General features: G+C 45.8%; 1 protein-coding gene across 23 annotated transcripts in view; it reads left to right on the forward strand.

The window, feature by feature from the left end:
* The window catches only part of AAK1 (AP2 associated kinase 1), an 85,520-nt gene extending 65,868 nt beyond the window's left edge, over positions 1–19,652 (forward strand). For 8 of the 23 annotated variants that reach the window (XM_056362921.1, XM_056362926.1, XM_056362923.1 and 5 more), the window contains 2 exons: positions 3,332–3,436; positions 13,273–19,652. In XM_056362921.1, the coding sequence (XP_056218896.1) occupies positions 3,332–3,436; positions 13,273–14,432 (1,265 nt within the window). In that variant the 3' untranslated portion in view covers positions 14,433–19,652. Of the gene's footprint in view, positions 1–3,331; positions 3,437–4,358; positions 7,181–11,812; positions 13,241–13,272 lie in introns of those variants that run through there. The other 15 variants (XM_056362925.1, XM_056362929.1, XM_056362931.1 and 12 more) reach the window with 4 other exon arrangements.
* The last annotated feature ends 109 nt before the right edge of the window (positions 19,653–19,761 follow it).

The raw sequence follows: 19,761 nt of genomic DNA on the forward strand, positions 1-19,761 counted from the left end.
TTCCCCACCCCCCCAAGTCATTGTTTTGGGTTTTTCTTCCAAGCTGGTGAAACTTGGAATCTACATTGAAGTACTAAGGTAAAAATATATAGATAAAAGTATTCGGCTGGACTGTAAAGACAAGGTTTGTCAAGACGGGTGGCATCTTCCATGAAGCAGGGGCACAGCAGAAGGGAGAGGGCTTTTGTGTGCAACCCTTCCGCAGGTTTGTAAGTGAACACGCTCCAGTTTTGCTTTTTGCACGTGGGATTTAACACCTGATTTTATGCTGCATTATTGACTCCGGAAGGGAGCCTGATAATTGTCCAGACCGGTGTCACAGGCTTTGGAAACAAAGAATTTCATTTTTTTTTTTTTTTTGGTTTGTTAAGAGTTAGCGTCCAAGGCATGTGACAGCTCTTTCAGATCTAGAGAATGTTTTACTCTTCAGAGGTTATCAGGAGAAGGTTCTTGAGTCAAACTGCAGTGTCACAACAAATAGGAATGAAAGTCTCTAAGTGCAATATCCAACTGGAAAATGGAACAGTTTCATAGTAACACAAAAAAGCGGAGCTGAAGAAAAGCAGAGCGTGTGTGGTAACTCCTCCGAGCTGCAGATCAGCCCTGGCAGTACATCAGTAGTGGAGCTTGAGCGGAATTGTGGAAACACTCTTTGGGGACCGGAGTTCTGTTCTCTTTCCGTTGAGTAGAGCACCCTGGGGAGCTGGCTCCTAACTGAGGTGGCTCCCCTCCCCCCGCCCTCCCCCGCCAGGGCGCAGAGCATCCCACTGAAACCCGGGCCCTCTCCGTGCGGTGTGGCTGGAGCAGCGGCACCGCGGTAGTTTGAAGAGCTGTGGGCTGGAGTGCAACTTGCACGGTGTGGGCTGACGTGGTTGTGACTGGCAGCAATGTCCCCTGGCAGCAATGTCCCCTGGCAGCAATGTCCCCTGGCAGCAATGCCAGGTGTTAGCGGGTGACTCGCACGAGCAAAGGTTGCAGTGAGTATCGGGTAGCGCCCGCCCACCCAGGTGGGAGCGAAGACCAGAACTTCTGTGCTATTTGCCGCTGTGAAAAGCGAGGCCCAGGGCACAAACCCGAACTACTGGGTGCCCCTTGACGGTGGGTTTTGCTTAGCTTATTTGGTAAGTATCCCTATAGCAACAGAAAACGGTCTGTCCTCAGAGGAATCGCAGTAAAAACAGTCTGGAATCAATTTTTACACTTGATGGCACCTCAAAATGAGTTTGTGTTTTTCATAGAGCTTTTGGGTTTAAACAAGCAGTTGTTCTAATTGCTCGCTGCTATAATACAGTTCCATGCCACTTTATTTTGAGTAAATGGCTTGAAATGTGTGTCGAGCAGTTATTACTCCATGTCTGGAACATAGCAAAGCCAAAACATTATCGGTGTGACTTAATGAGAAAATGAATTAACAGACTCCTGCATGACTTCTCCCAGGCTGCCCTGCTGTTCCCTCTGGGATGAGAACGGCTCGCATTTGATGAGGAAAGTGAGACTTCTGTTAGCAGCAGGGAGGAGAAAAATATTAAAATCTTCCCAAACTCATTTATGGCTTGTTTTCAGACACTGCTTTTACAGCTCTGGGTGCGGTCACTAACTGTACATCTGTCTCAATCTTTTTTTTTTTGTTTGTTTATCCTGGCTTTGGTGATGTAAAGCACCTTTGGGGCAGATGCTGCTGTCCGTGGGTATAATCAGCCTGTGGAACTGCAGCGCCGCAAGTTAGCGGTGGGACCAAGGGAATGAAAAAGCAGCCGTGGTCTGAGCATGGAATGATGCTCCAGCCATGCCATAGCATCCTTTCACTTGTCCTTTGCTTTTTTCTGGCCTCTGAATTTTTGCTCAGCCTTCAAATTGGCATTTGCCGAATACAGCACCAAGCTGCACGTGTGCGAGAGGGGAGAATTTTTCTGCTTGTGGTGATAGATAGTCACCGAGGTGAGCTCAAAAGCTTTTAAAGGAGTTTTGCCTGAGTAGGGAGACTTGCCAGCCTTTCCCTCCTCCTAGGAAAGATAGTCCACAAGTGGGCAGTGCTCCTTCAGGAGCTTCTTGTCCAGCCGACTTCAGAGCCATGAGCAATTGCACGTGTAACTGAAGTGAAATGGAAATAGGATGCCTGCAAAGGCTCCCAGGTAGGTTGAGAAGAGCCACAAACAGGTAACTCCAGATGCAGAATGATGATGAGATGAGACTTTCCATTAATCTGTGTCTTTGATGCTTTGCAGGCTGGTCTCTGATAAAATTTGTGGGTGTGTTTTTCTGGGTCTGATCCTCCAAGAGGACACTGTATTTCCACAAGTGGTTTCTTGCATCATCTCACCCCAAACGTGTTAGCTTATTTGTCATCTTTAGGTAAAGCGCTTTTGTTGTTGGTAGGAGTCAAACAGGAACGTTCCTGTTCCTTGGAAACCATCGACTTGTACGTGTCCTTGCTGGCTTTCAGAAATGTGGCCTAGCTTTTGGACCATTTTTCTGGTCCAGCTTTTGGACCAGCTTTTAGAAGGTATTTTAGGTGTCCGAAGTAACAAGTGTAGTGATGCACAGCGAGTATGAAAGTCTCTAAAGGGACGTAATTGCCTGATAAGGCAGATAGATGTCTCCTCTACTGGGGAGATTGTTGAAAGTGCCTCCTGCCAGGTGTCTAACTGTGGCTGACGTGGTTTGAAATCAATGGACTTCTGTGCCAGAACTGCTCTAGGGACCTTTAAAAAAAAAAATCATCTCTCTCAGTATCTAGTTATGTCTTCAGGCATCAAAACACCTTGGAAATCTGACTTCATACTGCACTTTTTCCTTTATTGCTCTGGGTGAAAGCTCAGGGGTTTTGTCTCACGTAGATGACTGGAATTTCTTCTGTGGTTTTTTTGGTTTTTTCCCCAGCCCTTTTCTTCTCCCTGTGCATGAGAGCTGGTAGCGGGAGAGCCAGATTGCGCTCTTAAACTGTACTAATATCTGACAGCCACTGGACGATGGCAAGGAATACCTCTGGTCCTCGGGAGCTTAAGCTGCAGGCTTTTACCACAGCTTTGAACTACGCCAGTTGTTAAGCCTTCAGATCGGCTGAATTTTATTTTGGTTCTCATGACTTGGCTTGCTTTTTGGTTTGTTTTGGTTGGTTTTTTTTCCCCTCTCCACTTCTGTATTTAATTGGCTCTCTTACTTACCTTCTTTTACCAAAGACTTACCAACTTTATTTCACCTTTGAAATGAAACTCCTGTTTCTAAACCCTGTCTCAGAAAACATAAAGATGTTCTAACACTTTTTAGCAATTCTAACCAGCCTTCTCTGCTATCTTTGCTTCTTTACCTCTGTTTCTCCTTTACGCTGCAGAAGATACTAACCTGATATCAGGCTTTGATGCTCCTGAGGGCTCTGAAAAAGTGACAGAAGATGAGTTTGACCCAATTCCAGTGTTGATATCCAAAAATTCACAAGGTAAGCCAGGATGTGGGGGTGAAAAAGGGAAGGAAAAAAAGAAAACAAATAACATAAATTAGTTCTGGGGCAATGGTGCTGCAGCACACGTGAACTAGTTCAAATTGTAAACTGTAAGGTGCTATCACCGTAGTATTTAGTGAGCTTAGTTGTTCTCTGACTTGCATTGGCCTTGAAATTTCTCTAGATTCTCTGTTTGTGAGAAGATTGCATGTCCAAAAAGATAATAGAGGCGTGCAAGTATCTTTAGGTCCCGTGAAGAAATTCCTACCAGCCTGCCAGGCAGGGCGCGCACATACCTCTGCGTTCCTCGATGTTCCTATTTACTGTTCAAGCCAGTGAAAGAAGGTCCTTCGACTTTTAAGTTAACCTGGCGTGAGGCACAAGAAAGGGAGACTATGATAATCCTTTATAACTCTGAAACTCCTGCTAAAAGAGAGTTTTTTCACTTCTGACTGATGTCTTTCAAAGGTGCTTGTGGGAACTGAGTGTGAGAAGTTTGGTGGACCGGTACCCACGCCCTTTGAAGGGCTTTGAGCAGTCAGAGTCCTTAGGACAGAAACTGGAAAGTGTTTCGTTTTTACAGCGTGCCCGTCACCTAGATCACATCAACGTGATCTTTGCCAACAGTTTCAGCCTTGTTTGGGCTCAGTGTAAGAAGCAGCATTTCATTAAGAGACATAGAATAGTGCTGCGTTTTGTAAGTCTTGCAGGGACAGAAGTAGGCAGCCTTTTGCAGTCTGGTCAGTCAAGTAGGTCTTCTCTCTGCAGTCACGCTGTTGAAAAGTTTTAGTTACAGCTTTTTATACGCTAGCGTAGGTTTAAAGGCATATTCCAGGGCTCCCTTTCGTGTGTTTTTTTTTTTTTTTCTTTTTGGTTTGGTTTTTCTTATTTCCCTAACTCCCACTTTTGTTCATGGCAGGAATGTGCTGTATGCCTGCTCTGCATCTAATGCTAGCTTTCAAAGACTGATGCTCATTAGTAAAAGTTCTGAGACCTTAGAAAATCTGCTCCTGCTGAAAATGAGAGAAGATTTCTAGCCAAGCTGGGCCAAGATAGCCTACCTTGAGTAAAGAGGAGCATCTTCCCTTCAGTGTCAAAGTACCAGTTCTAGGAAGCCACGTGGTAGCTCCATTCTCCTTGAAGTAGCTGCCAGCTCAGAGGTGCTCTTAAAACAGCAACTAATTTTCAAGATTTAAAACTTAGAATAGTTCTTTTTATAGGTTGTGGGGGCTCTTGTAACTGCTTTATAGTGCCTTTAGTAAGGACAGAATTCTGCAGCTCGGTTGTAAACCTTGGGGAAAAGAAATGGTTTGTAGAGGCTTGTTGGCTGCGGTGATGTTTTCCCGTGCAAGCCTAGCGAGCTGGGGTTGGGGGGTGGGGAGAGGGTGGAAGAGCAAGCAGGGGATGTTGTTGCTATCGTGATGCAAGTAATGAGAAGAGCTTGAGCAAACTTTCTGTTTTGCTTTTGAATTTTTCTTTTCTTTTCTTGCTTGATCTTGAACATCTGAAACTGTCGCGTGTGTGTGTCCTGTTCAATACTGAATTCCTATCTCTCACACTTTCAGGTGGGCATTCTAGAAACAACAGTGGAAGCTCTGAGTCCAGTCTTCCCAACATAGCCAGGTCTTTACTGCTGGTGGATCAGCTCATAGACCTGTAGCAGTGACACAGTAGCAGACGCAGTTTCTGTAACGTACCTAATCCTCCGTTTTCATTTCCAGAAGAGTTACCTTCAGTTGTGGTTCTTTTGGGCTTTTTTTTTTTTTTTTCCTCCCCTTTAAAAGAAAAACAAAGCTGCCAACAGGAGACAGTCGCCCACCTTTCTCCCCATCTTCCCATGCCCTGGGAAAGATTCTGTCTCAGTTCTCCAGGTAGTCCTCTCTACAGCTGGTAAAAAAACAAAACAAAAACAAACAAACAAAAAAAACCTGTTATGGTTCCGTCTGCACCGTCCTTAGCCACCCCGCTGAGATGTACACATGGCACCGTGGAAAGCCTAACTGTAAATGAATTAGATAATTGTAGCTGATGTATGATCCCTGCGTACAACAGACTCCTTTCGCCTTAGAGTAGTGCGTGAACAACTGTGTTTCAATCTTTGCGTTTGTGTTTTTGGGTTTGGTTTTTGTTTTCTTCCTGTTTTCTGATGACTGGGCAGGAGGAAGGGGCCAGGTGAGCTCGGTAGGGACGTCCCTCTCCTGCAGATCGCGGGTTAGGGCAGCTGATGTTTCCAAATTGCTAGTATATGCTTCAGAGGAGGAGAAGGCACCGAATTCCCCTGAAGCTGTCTGGCCTAGTACCTCTGGTGATGGTGCATATGAAGAGAGTTTTCCGGACTGCCCCCAGCTAATGGTTTGCTGTTTAACAATCCTGCTTGTGAATGAACTGCGCTTCTTTGGGGGAGGGGAGGAAAAAAAAAAAAAAACCCCTAACAAAAAAAAAACCCAGATTGTTAAAGCTGCAAAAATGACCCTAAGTGAAATATAACAAGGTTTTGAACCAAATACATGTGAGTATGGCTGTGACGAGCATTTTGTCGAACTTTTTTGGATGAAAAGGGCATTGCAGCAGCAGCAGATGTATTTTCTGTGACAACTTTTCTGTGTTTGACTGGAGAGAAAGAAAAAAAAAAAAAGAAAATCCCCCCAACCTACTGTAAATTGTGTATGAAACAAATTGTTCTACGGTTGTCTGTCTTATTTTTAATCATGGTTTTAGTCAAGCATCTGGTATCTGTTCTGGGTTCCCCGTTTTCTCTTGTAACTGCATATAGTGCAAACCAGTAAGTATGGAACCATTTGTTTCAGTAGACAAAGATTACCGTGGACTTTACTCCACTTGTTCTTTGTGGAACAAGCATGCACTCGGTTCAGACGGTTTGAAATAAGTGCTGCTACAACTTGATGGGTTTTACCTTTTCTTTTTCCCTTCACATGCTTAGTTTGTCAACTGGCTGGATACGCTAAACTTGTTTTCATTGGCTTATGGTCATGAAGTCCAGAATTTCTATCTTGTATTTGAAAGCTCTTTCTGAACAGAAGGACTCTTCCTCTGTAGTGGAATAATTAATAGCTTACTGCTAACCTTGTGTATGTGTATGTAGCTGTATTAGTAAAAGTGCAGTTTCCCACGTGCGAAAGTATGAACGACTGAAATATGTATGTACTGACCTCTCGCTGAGAAGGAAAGAAATCAAAGTTTGTGACGACTCCTTTCCTATCTCCAGTCTCTCTGCTGTTCCCCTCCCGACACTTAGTTTAACAAATTCTGTAAATAGAACTACCATCGATTGTGTCTGCTCTACATTACTCTTCTTTTAAAACCTACACTTAATAATAAAAGTATTGCTTAAGTGTGTTGTATCATTACATGTGTATACTGCACTTTCCAAGAGAAGCTTTACATGAGAACTATGGAAATGACCTTAGTAAAATTGTGGATAGAACTTTATTATTTTTTTGTTTTATATTCCTAAAGCACAGGCAAGCTGGACTGGAAAACATGAAGACGCTATAGATAGAAAGTTATTGTATAGTCAGATACTGAGATTATATGAAAAGAGAATGGATTTTAAAAAGTAACCATCTACTGTATATTAGAAACAAAGATTTCTGTGAATTAAAGTACTTTTAAAGAATGTTTAAGATTTTAAATCTAATGGCGCTTGTTCAAGGGTTCTGGAAAAAATTATAAATGCACTGGGTTGTTAATAATGCTATTAAATAAGCAGATGTGAATGTTTATTTTATTGCTTTTTCAAGTAGCTATTCATGGATCTGGGTGGGAAATACGATACAATGGAAGCGTACATTTTTAGACACGTCTATTATCTAGACCGCCTTCATCAGAAAATACTCGCCACTTACTTGCGGAATGAATGGAAAATGTGAGGGAGATGAAATGAGCGGGTAATTGGGGATTAATCTCCAAAAAATGTGACTGTCCTATGGGCGTTATGTTCGCGTTGGTATGCTGCTTGGGCGTTGAAAGGGTTTGTGTGAAAGCTGCTGCTCTGAAGGAGGAAATGGAACTTCCAGCCAGTGTCTTCACGGGAGGTGTTTGGTACCCAGTGTTCCCCAAACGGCCTAAGAATGATTCCCTCTATGGCTCGGGCTGGAGGAGAGGCTTCTGTCCCCTTTCAAGGGTTGTAGGGTCAGGTGGTGTTACGTAGCAGTAAAACCTGCAGTCGGCAACATCACAGCGGGGTCCTTCCCCTCTCTGCCCCGGGTGTCATGTCAGGGTGGCAGAGGAGTCTTTCTGCCCTAGGAGGCTGAAGCTCGTAGTAGCGTTCTTGGCTTTTGCTTCTTTTGATAGATACTACAAATGCAACCCCAGCGCGCAGAGCAGTTTTCTTTCAAGTCAAGGTTGTGCTCTGGGTGCCAGGGTAGACTCTGGTTTGGGGCACCAAGGTGTTCAAAGGAATGGTTGGAAGTCAGATGTGGGTTCTGGTTTACTCAGGGGGCTTGGTTTTCCACCTGCCCCCTGCTTTGAGAGTCTTCACAGTTTACCGGGATGAGCACAAGCATCACACCCACAATTCAGAGACCAGCAAATTTATGTGATTTCTGGCAATATCCACCGCGTTGGGAGCATCTGTCCCAAAACTAGGAGGTGCGGCTTCCTGAATTTGGGCTGTCCGAGTCCTTGGCGGGTTCCCTGGGGCTCGGCCGAGTATGAAGGACTTGCACAGTGCCTGCAGCCCCAGCCAACCTGCTGGAGAAGTCTGAGATGGGTGGAAGAATCTTGGCACTGGTGGCGTTGTGGCGGACCACCTGCGTCCTCTAAGAGCCTGTTCGTCGCAAGCTTGAGTGAATCTCTGTATAGAGCAAAATTATTTATAGAGGGAGCTTCTTGTAAATGAATGATGATGGCATTCTTCAGCTTGAAGGTTTGCAGGATATTGCCCCTAGTGACTTTCTGAAACCACCTTATTTAAAAACTTTCATTGTAATAACAGGTTTTTTAGACTAAATTCAGCTGTGATCCGGAACGAAGACAGAGTTCAGCAAGTTTTGGGGTATCCATGCAAACATGACGTGGAGCGTGGGGGTCTCTGACTACAGAAAGCATCACCAAGCACACAGCGTGCTGCAGTAGCACCTGAAGCGTGTGCATGCCTGCCTGGAGCGAGTGACTGTCTTTAGCCAGTGCGTTTACTAGTCCAGGAGCTCTCATGGGAGTCAGAGTTGGGGAGTAGCTGGCACAGATGTGGGGGAAGCGTGAATGTGACATGACGGAGTGCTCTGAGCGAGGCTTAGCGGTTAACTCGGTTACCGGTAGTTGGGTGAGGCTAGCTCCTGTGACTTCTCTTTGAGGCGTGTGGGTGCTGCACATCGAAACTGCATCACTCCAGCAGGAAACGTAGACTGGGGGGGGGATGGATGGAAAAAAGGGAATTTCTTTGTGTTTATTTTTCGTTCCCTGTGTAGTCCGTTTCCGTAACTGAAAGAAGCTGTGCTCTGGGGACAGGCATGCCTATGTACAGGAGTGCCGGCTCCGTGCACAGCATCAGATCTGTTTGTTCTGTGGGAGGAAAGGTGGGTTGCTTGGTAGGGGGTGTTTTAAGGACATTACTGATGGTGTGAGACTTGTTCTCCTGCCCTGCGCGGGAGGGAGTTTAACTCCTAGAAACTTGCCTTGTGCTTTTTTGAGATGGTCGCAGGCTGCGTTGTAAAAATGACTTGCATACGTAACACTTCCCTGTGCACAGGGCAAATGAGGGGAAACCGAACGATGCAGTTAGGCTCCAGCTGGTCAGTCTGTTCATAAACTGCTGGAATGCGGTGCGTGGGGTTGGTGTGTTTAACGCCTGCCCTGTCTCACTTTGCAGGGTGCAAACGACTGTACAAAGTGTGCCAAAACTTGAGCGTTAAATTCCTTGTCTTCTGGAGCTGAAGAACCCTAGATCTGCCCCCAGATCTGCTGCTGTGCAGTGGCTTTGGGTAGAAATGCTGAATTCTGCTGTCCCGGTTGTTGTCCAGTGACACAGTAATGGTCATGCTGACCTTCGGCGTTCTGCTTTGATACCTCCTCGCTGAAAGCACTGTATGAGGGTAGTTCTGTATTTGTTAATTACACTGCTTCTAGGAATGGGAATACAAGGAAAACCGCTACTGTTTCAAGAACGAAGGAATGAGAAATCTCTTGTCCCTTTTTAAATGCCGAACTTACTTCTTAGTAATTATGCTGACTTTTACCTGCCAGTTACCACGTGTTGAGACCTTCCTGACTTTGGCTTGATGAAATCAGGAGAGTTCCTCGGTGGAAGAGTAGCTGTAGACTCTAGGAATGCCTCAGTCTCCCCTGACTTGCTTGTTCTGGGCTCTGCTCCAGAAATGAGGTCATCATCCTGGTGACCGCCTCCTTGCAGCCCCTTGTCATAGGGAAAGTGAATCTTTTACAGCCTTCGTGTCAGTTATTTCCGTGCTTTGCCACTTCAGTACACAATTTTCCTTTAAAAGGTGGGGGAATTCGATGTGTCAGTGCTGTAACTCGGGCAGATGGTCTTTTTTTCAGGTTGCTTTCTGAATACATGCAGGGTGTGTTCCTGGGGTACCAAGTGATAAGTGGTTTTATGACTAAGGTTCTCCCTGCAGAAAAGGAGCCTGCATACAGTTTATGATTATTTTTTTTTAGTATGTATATCTGACCCTGGAATAAAAAAATACACACAAATGTTGTACAGGGATAGGGAGAAGCCTCATCTATAAACTCAAGTTTCTGTAAAGGTTTAATGCTGTAAAGCTTGCAGCTGTTAGGAGTGTGCGTGTGTTAAAACCTCAGTGTTAACTGAAAACGTAATGGATGCTTCCTCATGAAGTAACACACAGATCTCGGGAGTCCAGAGGAGGAGGGGACAAAAGAGGCAGCTGCCTGTTGGTGGTGTCCGTCTTGGCATAGGCAGATGTTAGGAAATGCTGCCTCTGCAGAAGAGTCTTCTCTTTTTGCACGAGGGGTTGTGGGTGCTTTGTGTGTTGATTCAAGCAAACCATCTGCCTGCATCTTTTCAGGCCTCTTGCATAGCGGTGCCCTTGGTGTGAACGGGAGCAGAGTGATCGCAGGGAAGGGGCAGGGCTTCGAACAAAAAGGCACTGTCTTAGTTTCATGAGATTTGTCCTTTACCCTCATGCTGTTGCCAGCTCGTGGAGTGACCCTTTTTCTCCTTTACTGTAACACAGAACAAAACTGCCATGCCTTTTCATGTGGAGCTGTCCCTTGAGTGCTTTGGTCTCGCTGGTCTCTGATCTCGGACCTGCCGAAGCATCCGTCGGCACTGGCAGACTTAAATTCTCTGTCGTGCTAAAAGTTATGCAGCGTGTGCCTCTGAAACGTTCATCTGCAAAGCCTGTAGCTATGGCTGCTGATGGGCGCGCAGTGACCTTGTCTCGTTAGCTCTAACCTGACCTTTCTGCAAAGCGGGGTGGGGTTTTGTGCTTTGATTGCCCACGTCAGTGTCTAAACGTAGCTCGGACCTCTTAACGTACGCGATTAACAACTGTGAGAGGAGCTGTCTAAGCCACGGTCTAGTTAAACGTGCACCCAGGTGTTAGCTACAGTAAAATGCTGGCATGAGGTTGTATTTCTTGTCGTGATGCTGCCATAGCTCCTTCTGGGACTGTCCCTTCGCTTTCTGTCAAAGGAAACAAACTGAGGCAGCCCAAGAATGCGGGAAAGAAAAGGTGCCTGGGATCAGTTTCTGCGGGATGGTGTCTGGAAAACAGGTCTTCGTCCTTCAGCATCAGAAAAATAGAACATGGGAGTGTAGATAGTGCTCGTCTCTTGTCTGTAAATCCCCAAACTTCTCAGGTAGCCCATTGTGCTTTACTATTGTGGTGCCCATTTTCATTGGTTTCAATTTATCAGGGCCCTTCTCTTCGTGCTGTATTGCCTTGCAGCTTTGACTGAAACCAGCTCCTAACTGAAGGCCGGAACAAGCATCGCTTCGTGTTTTTCCTCCCAGAGTAATTCACAGCTCCTATACTGGCCTCGGCAAGGGAGAAAACGGCTTCCAAGTGTCTGGTGCCCCTCTCGTTTATGATGGGCAGAGAGAGCATTAGAGAAAGTAATTTTTCTGAAAATAGAGCGTTCTGCCTATCATAGAACGTCTCCAAGTTCAGAGACGCATGCTGCTCCTGTCCTGAGCAAACAGGCTTCTGTCCTGTCAACCCTCCTCTTGCTCTGTCATAAATGTCACCACTTACATGGACGTAGACGCCTACTAACGCAAGTAACTTTAAAGAGAAAAATCTGAGCCAGTGACTTGTTTGTGCTGTTCTTGTGAAAAGCAGGCCGTTGGTTTGCATTGGCATAGTGTTCACCGTGATAAATGCCTTTTTCCTTTCCTTGTTTTCCTGTATGCTGCATTTCAACGAGGACTGGGTAACTCGGAGGCATTTGCGTGATGTGACAACTGGTCTTGCTCTGCTTCAGCCTGTATTCTCAAAATCTCACAATAATACCTGGTAAATATATAACCAGCCTCCTGGAAGAAAACACCACCGTAGACGTACTGTTCCTGTAATCTGAGATTAGCAGCTAAGGTTAAACCATTGCTGGCAACATAGGCTTCAGGAAAGATAGATAGTATTTTTGTAGAGTAACTTATAAAATGTTCACATATCTACACTGTCTTTATTCAGCAGTGTAATGTATCTAAGTGAATAGTTTCCCAATAAATACAGATTTTGATGCCTAATGAACGACTACTGTGTCTTTAATTGTGAGAAGTGACTGAGAAGGGGTTAACTTGCATGCATCTATAGACTTGATCAAGAAACGGTGCCTTGCAGGCTGCGATGGGTGTGCAAATGTGAACGAGTAACCTGGGCGATGATGCTATTTTGTCACAGCGGGGTGCGTTGGTCAGTGGATACCAAACAACCTCCTTACCCTCCTCATTCGTTCAGCAATTCAGACTGCTTAGTTTTCACGTGCCTTTTTCCTATCCTCTTGCTAACATGAGTCCAATGACATACTCCTAACCCGCCAGTAGTTCTTTGAAGGTAAGATATCTTCTGTTCTGTCTGTGTGAGTTGTAAGGCAAAACCAACCCCATCTTGGGCTCTTGTAACTGGAGGAGGGCAGTCTTCTGTCTTGTTACACTAACACAGAAGCAAGCCAGATCGTTATGTTAGATACCTGATGTGAAGTCATGGTATGGAGCGTTTAAAATCACTTGTCTCGCAGTGGTTTAAAGTAATGCTGCTGTAGTTACCAGGATTCATTAAAAGCTCTATGCTGACCTTCATTCTTTGAAATGTGTGTGTTACTCTAGCAGTTTGTAGGGCATCCCTGTGTATTTTACATGCCCGAGTGTAATTCCACGTATCCGTGGGATGGCTGACAGAAGTAGAGGCTATGCCAAGCTATAGATCTGCTTGTAGGGCAGTCAGTAAGCAACAGTGTAGAATGAAATGACAAAACTTGCCTGTTTGCTGGAGCTTCACCCCAGGCAGCAGTGTTATGAAGCAGGAACCTCTCCTATGGTGGTCGTCATTGTGGGTGGCAGAGAAAACCTTGTGGAGTGGTGCTGGGAGTGCTGGATGTGCCCATTCGTGTGTCAAACATCTTCCATCTCGGAAAACCGGTGCTTGTGGTGTCCCCAAGCTGTGAAGCAGTGCTGAGCTGTGTGTCAGTTTGTGTGTCTGTCATAGATACCTTCCCTGGCATTTTTATTTTCTTTTATTTCCCCCCCTCTCCTTCCCATTTTTCATGCGTGATGGTGATTTAAATCTGAACGGCATGATGTTTCTTGTGGAATAAGTACCTTTCGTTCTTATTTGTGACTGAGGAGATGGGGCTTGTTGAGTAACGCTCTTCTCTTGCATTTTTAGGTCTGCAGAGGGATCCGGCCCTATTCCCAGTTGTAGCTCTTGGACTCTGTAAAGGACCTTCTGGCAGTGATGGACTTGCTTTGTACAAGGGTCAGTCTGAGATGCTGGCGGTGAAAACACAGCACAACTCAGAGTCAGACTACATAACGAGAGATGGCCCTTCAAGCAACAGCTCCTTCTACAGCAGCGAAGGCGAGGGGACAGACCACGAAGGAGATATCTTGGATTGCAGTGGGTCCAGGCCTTTACTGATGGATTCGGAAGAGGAGGAGGAAACCTGCAAGCTGTGCGCAGGGTTCCTGCAGCCTGCACCCAGGGAAAGACGTGAGGCCTCCAAAGAAGATCCCCACTCCCAGTCTTCCCAGGCTAGAGCAGGGGAGACGCTGTTCCCTGCCTTCCAGTTGCACACCGGGGAGGTTTTTAACGAACCGGATGTTTTTGCCACGGCTCCTTTTCGAAGCTCAAGAAAAGTGCCTGATGAGGTGGATGTCTTTACCAAAGCTCCTTTTATCTCCAAGGGCAACGTGGCTCTTAGACATCCAGAAGAAGCAGATGTGTTTCTGAGAGCCCCTTTCACTAAAAAGAAAAGCGTGGAAGAGTTGACTTCCCACAGTATGGCTAAGGAACCGTTTGCTTCACCCGTTTTCCTAAGTCAAGGAGGTGATGTCCAACACAGAGCTAACCCAATGTTCCCAAGCCTGGATTCGGCAACGCGTGGGTCCATGGCCTCGGCGAGACCTCAGTATCCCTCTGCCGGGTTTACTCAGCTAAGCAATATTCATCCCTCTTCTGTCAGAGCTATGGAGACGCAGGAAAACATCCCTTCTAAAGGTGTGCCGCAAGAGCAGGGCGGCAGTGCCAGTGAGAGAAACCAAGGAGGACACGCGCTGCCCCAGGAGGCCGTGCTGGGCTCTGTGGTTAACAAGCCTTTCCGTCCACAGTCCTTGTCAAAATATTCCCGTCATTACAGCCCAGAAGACGGACAGGGTCTCGAAGCCAAGCCCATAGCTGCTTACAAAGTGGTTTCTCAGACCAACAGGCAGGCCATAGCAGGATCTGTTGCTGTTGCCCCTCTGTCTTCCAGGACTACAGACCTGCCCGGCGGGGATCCGTTTGCTTCAGCACCCTTTCCTTCCAAAGCGGGAAAGCAAAAGCCTTAATCTGCTGTGAGCTCGGAGGTGTGCTTCCCACAGGACCACCTCTCGCACGACCTTGAACCTTTTAGTTGAAATGAATGACATAGCAATATATATATATATATAAAAAAAAATTATTATTTTTTTGGTCAGAACTCTATTTGCAGTGATACATAGTTGAACCATTTTAAGTTATGTTAGTTAGTCTGAATGCCTGGATCTCAGGATCTTCATATCCTTTTCAGTTGCTTCTTACCTTCCTCCTCTCACTGTCTTCCCCCCCATTTATTTTTTAGATGCTTTTCCAAACCAGTGATATTCTGTATTTTCTGGTCCTGGCTGGGGAAATGCATTATAAGATGAATGAAAAGGTTTATTAATTACAGAGCAAGTCAAGCCGGACTTGCTAGTGCTCTGGAAATGAAGCGATTACACAGGTTAAAGGGTTATTGCGACTTCTCTCTTATCAGTGGGGGCTTGTCTGTCCCTGCTGCCTGGCAGTGGTGACAGACCTGGCAGCCGCGGCTCCAGAGCCGTTCAGCTGTGTGCGTTTGTAGGTTATAGGCACACGGCGTGGGAGCGGGGCAGGCGATGGCTGGGACCGGGTTTGTGCAGTGCTGCTGTGAGCAGAGCCGTGGCATCGCGCATGCAGCATTTCTTTGCTCGCTGTGACGTGTTAACACGTGGAAGTGCTTCTGCCTGGGGGCCTGTGCTGGAGCCCAGAGGAGTCGGTGGAAGGACCCACAGTGACTTCAGTTGCTTGTTTTGCAAATGCTCAGATGTGTGAACTTCAGCAAAGTGATTTGTCAGGCTGTTATTACTGCTCTTGGTTGGAAAATCGAGTGATTGGGCAGAGCTTTCAGTTTTACTTGCATATTTCCTGTCTGGTTTATGCCAAAGTGTAGGACCCAGAAATCTGCTTATGGTGTTGTGAAGGAGAGAGCCGTGCATTTTTACAGTATTAAAAATACGCCTTATGGAGAAATTTATTATGCAAATAACTCGATAGGTGTCCTGATCTACATACCTCAGTGGTGTAATTCAGCATTGGCTGCAATCTGGTTAGACTGATTTATACTAGCAGAGAGCTTGACTCTGTGTTTGTAAATTCTGCCTTTTGTTTTCCTGTTGAGGATGAACCTAAACAAAATCCATTCACACTCCTTTGGTAATCTTTGCTCTGTTTCTGAAATACTGTGCTTTCTACCATGTTTCCAAAGAGAAAGACAACTTGTTTTTTGTTCGGTCATCGATGTAGTGAATCCCAATATAGCATTTAGAGGAAAAAAAATGCCTGGGCTGGCAGCTGGGCGGAAACAAAGCAGGCTTTGCTTCCTTCTCTTCTCACTAATGTAAGACAGAGATAAGAGTGAAACAAACCTCTCATCTTTATTTCACAAAATGCCTGGTTGCATAAGTTATCTTAGATCTGCTATTTCTGGCCTGCAAAGGCTACTTGTAAGTGTGGACTGGCTTTCAAAACATCCAGTTACAGGGACTCTTTGGGCTCCGGGTCCCTGATGAATCTTTGCTGTGCCATAATCCATCCTCCTAATGGGTGTTGGTGCTGCAGAATGTCTCCCAAGAAAAAAAATTTGATAGTTTTATTTTTAAGGACTTGACATTCATGAAAAAAATCCCCATTTACTCTAGTAGCATCTGGCCAAGTCTCTTAAAAGTCTTGCGGTGGCCACTTCTCAAGGGACTTTGTTCATTGTCATGTGAGCTGGAGCTTGCACTGAGGGCAAAGGACATATTATTTTGCGTTTGGGTGTTTCCTGCAAGTGGCTCTGAGGTCTTTGGTGTTTGCAGGAGACTTGTTGGAGCAATGGGTAGGTTGCTGAGATCAGGGCTGGTTGTACGTAGAGCAGGTTCCTGCCCTGCCTGCTTTCTGATGTGTTTGTACTCAGAGAGAAAGTACTGTGAGTACTGTCGCTCTAAGAGAGGGAAAGATCAGCCGTAGCTCCTCCTGACTCACTGGGGTCACACCTGGGAGAGCTTCTGCCGTCAAAAACAGACTTCAGTCTAGTTTTGCAGGGAAAAAACCTGGCAGGGCCTCCAGTACATAGCTTTGTCCATTGTCCAGATAAGTATTAAAGGAATGCAATAGGCATAGTAAAGATGCACATAAAAGCTGCTTAAACAAAGCAGAACATTGCACAGTCCGGGGCTGACTTGCTGCTGACTTTTAAGCCCGGCAGCATGAGGGGAGGATGGATGGAAAAACCCCTGAATGCTGGGAGCTGACTAGCGAAGCATCTGCAAACAGGAGTTACACCGACTGCTCTGTTTCCTTTCCCCTCCCCGAACTCGGTTCCCCTCCAAAATACCTTCACTTGCAAGAGACGAGCTAAATGTTCTGCTGATTGTGCTAGGTGTGGGGATTGCCTGGGAGAGGGAGAAGCATAGACTTCTTAAGATCTTAAAGCCCTGGAGTGGGGAGGGAGGATACTTGAAAGCAGGGAGGCTGTGTTGGCTTGCACAGCCCAGTTGCTGGTGAATAGTGATCTGCCGAGCCCAGGTCAGGTCAACTTGTGTGGAGCCAGAAACCTGCCCTGCTCTGCTGTGCTCTGCGTTAAGTAATACTGGTGCATACCGGTGGTTTAGGGATTTTTCTATCCTCTTGTCACCACCTCTTGAAAACAGAAGTACTGTAAAGAAATTTCTGGATTTCCCTCGACATATTTTTCCAGCAAAGATGAGGCTGTTGTTTATCGTGTTTTGTTGTCAATTTTCCATTTAAGTATATACCCAAAAGGCGGTTGTTTTTGGTTTAAATATATACCCCCAAATCGGTTGTTGCTGGGCTGGATCAGTGAGAGATGCTGAGAATGACTGGGATAACAAACTGTGAATTCAAGGGATACCGAGGAGACTGGGCACAAGGGCCCAGATTTATTTCAGCACACAGCCTGCATCATGGCCATGCTTGCAGCCAGGAGGCTGAATTTGGCCTCGAGCTATTCAATTTGCTCAGAAAGCTGCTGGAAGGGAGGCCAGGCCTTGGTGGTGCAGGGATGAATCTGTGGAACAGGGAGATGCTTCGCTGGGGTGAGCAGGTACCAATGTATAAGATGACAGTTCAAGGTATTACCTCTGCTAACTGGATTCAGGTTCTCCTTCCTTTCCTTCATGTTACTTGAAAAATTGCTTTTGGACAATTCTGTGAAACTTCTTTCAGTACCACGTCCAGGTCTCACGTAGCTGATGCTGGAGAAGCATTAGCCTGTTCACCTTCATGCTTGGTCTGGAGCCCCTTGCCTCTTGCGTGTGTGTTCGTGTCGGCGAGGCGGAGATGAGCTGTGTGTAGTTCAGACCTTGCTATCCTGCACTGCCAGCCAAGGGAGAAAGGGAAAATGCACCAAGGCGCAGCGAGGTGTGCGGGCTTGTTTACAGCCCTGATTCAGGTCGGGTCAGGCTGAATTTTCAGCTAGCATTTTGGCAGCTTTTATGTTCTTCAAGCACTTTACACAAAGAGCAAGCTAACCGTGACCCAGAAGCTAATGATCCTGCCAGTGTACATCTAGTGCTTAAATGGTTTTAGATCTCTTTTGGGGAATGGAGGCAGCTTGTTTGTATCTCTGCATGTGACCTATGAAGTAATGGGACTTTCGGTTATGGTCAGAAAACTGAATTTCAGTGCCTGTTAGTCTGATATCCTTCTTGTTTCCAGCCTGTATTCCTCCTAATCCTGTACTACCAGTACTGCAGCTTCAGCATGATGAATTGTAAGTGGAAATTTCGCTTCCATAGTCTCTGAAGCTTACTGGTTTTAACGAATGTGGAAGAATAGCGCTAATTGTTTTCTTTGCCCTGCAGCCGGTGATCGTAATGAAATAAGACCGGTACGGCCTCAATGCAGTGTTCTGAAGTTGGTTTTCTGAACAGAACCACTGGTTTTATCTTTTTTTAAAGCTGTAGTAAAATTCTGTTAACTGCCCTGGGTCCTTGTGCACGGCTAGAGGCCCACAGTTATCGCTGCAGTCCTGCGACAATCGTAGATTCATGCAGGGAAAGGAACTGGTTCTTACCCATTGCCAACTTCAGCTTGAATGCACTTAAAGTCTCTCTTCAAAGTGATTAATCAGAGTTTCTGCATGGGAAAAAAAAAAAACCAAACCAGCAGTTGGCTTGGCTCTCTGTGCCTCACTGCCATGATGTTTGTACAATGCACGTAACGGGACCAGCTGCCGTGGTGTTAACCTGCGCTTTCCGCAGCCTGCCGCAGTATTTTTGGGGCTGTCCCCATATCTCCTCTCCCTTCCAGCCAGCTCAGCACTAGTCGTACTTGGTTTTAAGTTTACAATCTTGATCTCTGGAAGCCAGCGCACACTTAATCTGTAATGCACACTATGCATGCAACAATAGGTGATACTAAGGTCATAACAGCAAACCCATGTAAGCAATCATGACACACAGCACTTGAAGCATGTCTTCAGTGTGACTTAAGTAAGACTGAGTGAGATCTGTTTAATTGCTGAACTCTCAATCACTCCAAAGTGGTAATCAATTACTTTAACTCAGCTTCCACCAAAGACTCTTGTGTTGGGGAGTTGAATTTTTGTGGGTTCTTGTTCTGTTTTGTTTTCTCATGGTGTTAAATCAAGGCCTTTCAGTACACTAAAAGACCCCAAAGCATTTTTACAGTAGTATCTTGACAGTGAAATCTTGTTCCATTCTGAAACACATTCCTGAAACCTGATCAGCTCTGTTAGTGTTTCTAAAAATAAGCTACAGTCTGTAGTTTCCATTGTAGGTAGGGTAAATACTCTCACACCCACACACCAACTGAGAAGTACTCCCCTGTGAAGTTAGAGGGATAATGATGATCCACTGTTCCCCAATCTCTCCCCTCCAAAGGGAGAAATAATTGCTTGCAGGGGTGGGGAGGACAGGGTGCTTGCTTCGGTGTAGGACGCAGCTGGTAGAGCATCACTGCACGCTGAGTCCAGCAGTGAAACTCCCTTGTTTCTGCGTGGATGGAGAAGGGGGAGCTGGAAGCGTCTGTGGTCTCCACTAACTGTGACAAACAATCTGTGGCTCCTGTCCTAAGAGCAGTGTTTCATTTGCACTGTGTTGGTTATTAAGGTAATTCTTAGCGGTCTTGGAAGTACCTCTGACTTGCAGATTTGATGGAGTCAAGTTTTGCACTCCGGGTGTGATCATCTGTGTTTCTGGTAATCATGAAGAAACGTTTGAGTTGTAAACTTATGTACATTTTATTAAAACTGTATCTGATTACAATGCATCCTCGCTGCTGTGCTTTCCTTCTCCCCTCCCTGTGTGAAGTATTTTTGCTGGATACAAAGAACTTGGTTTGTAACCAGTTGTTCCTACCAAGGTACTGAACTCT

Source organism: Falco biarmicus, chromosome 18 (assembly GCF_023638135.1).
Source record: "Falco biarmicus isolate bFalBia1 chromosome 18, bFalBia1.pri, whole genome shotgun sequence".
Taxonomy (NCBI): domain Eukaryota; kingdom Metazoa; phylum Chordata; class Aves; order Falconiformes; family Falconidae; genus Falco; species Falco biarmicus.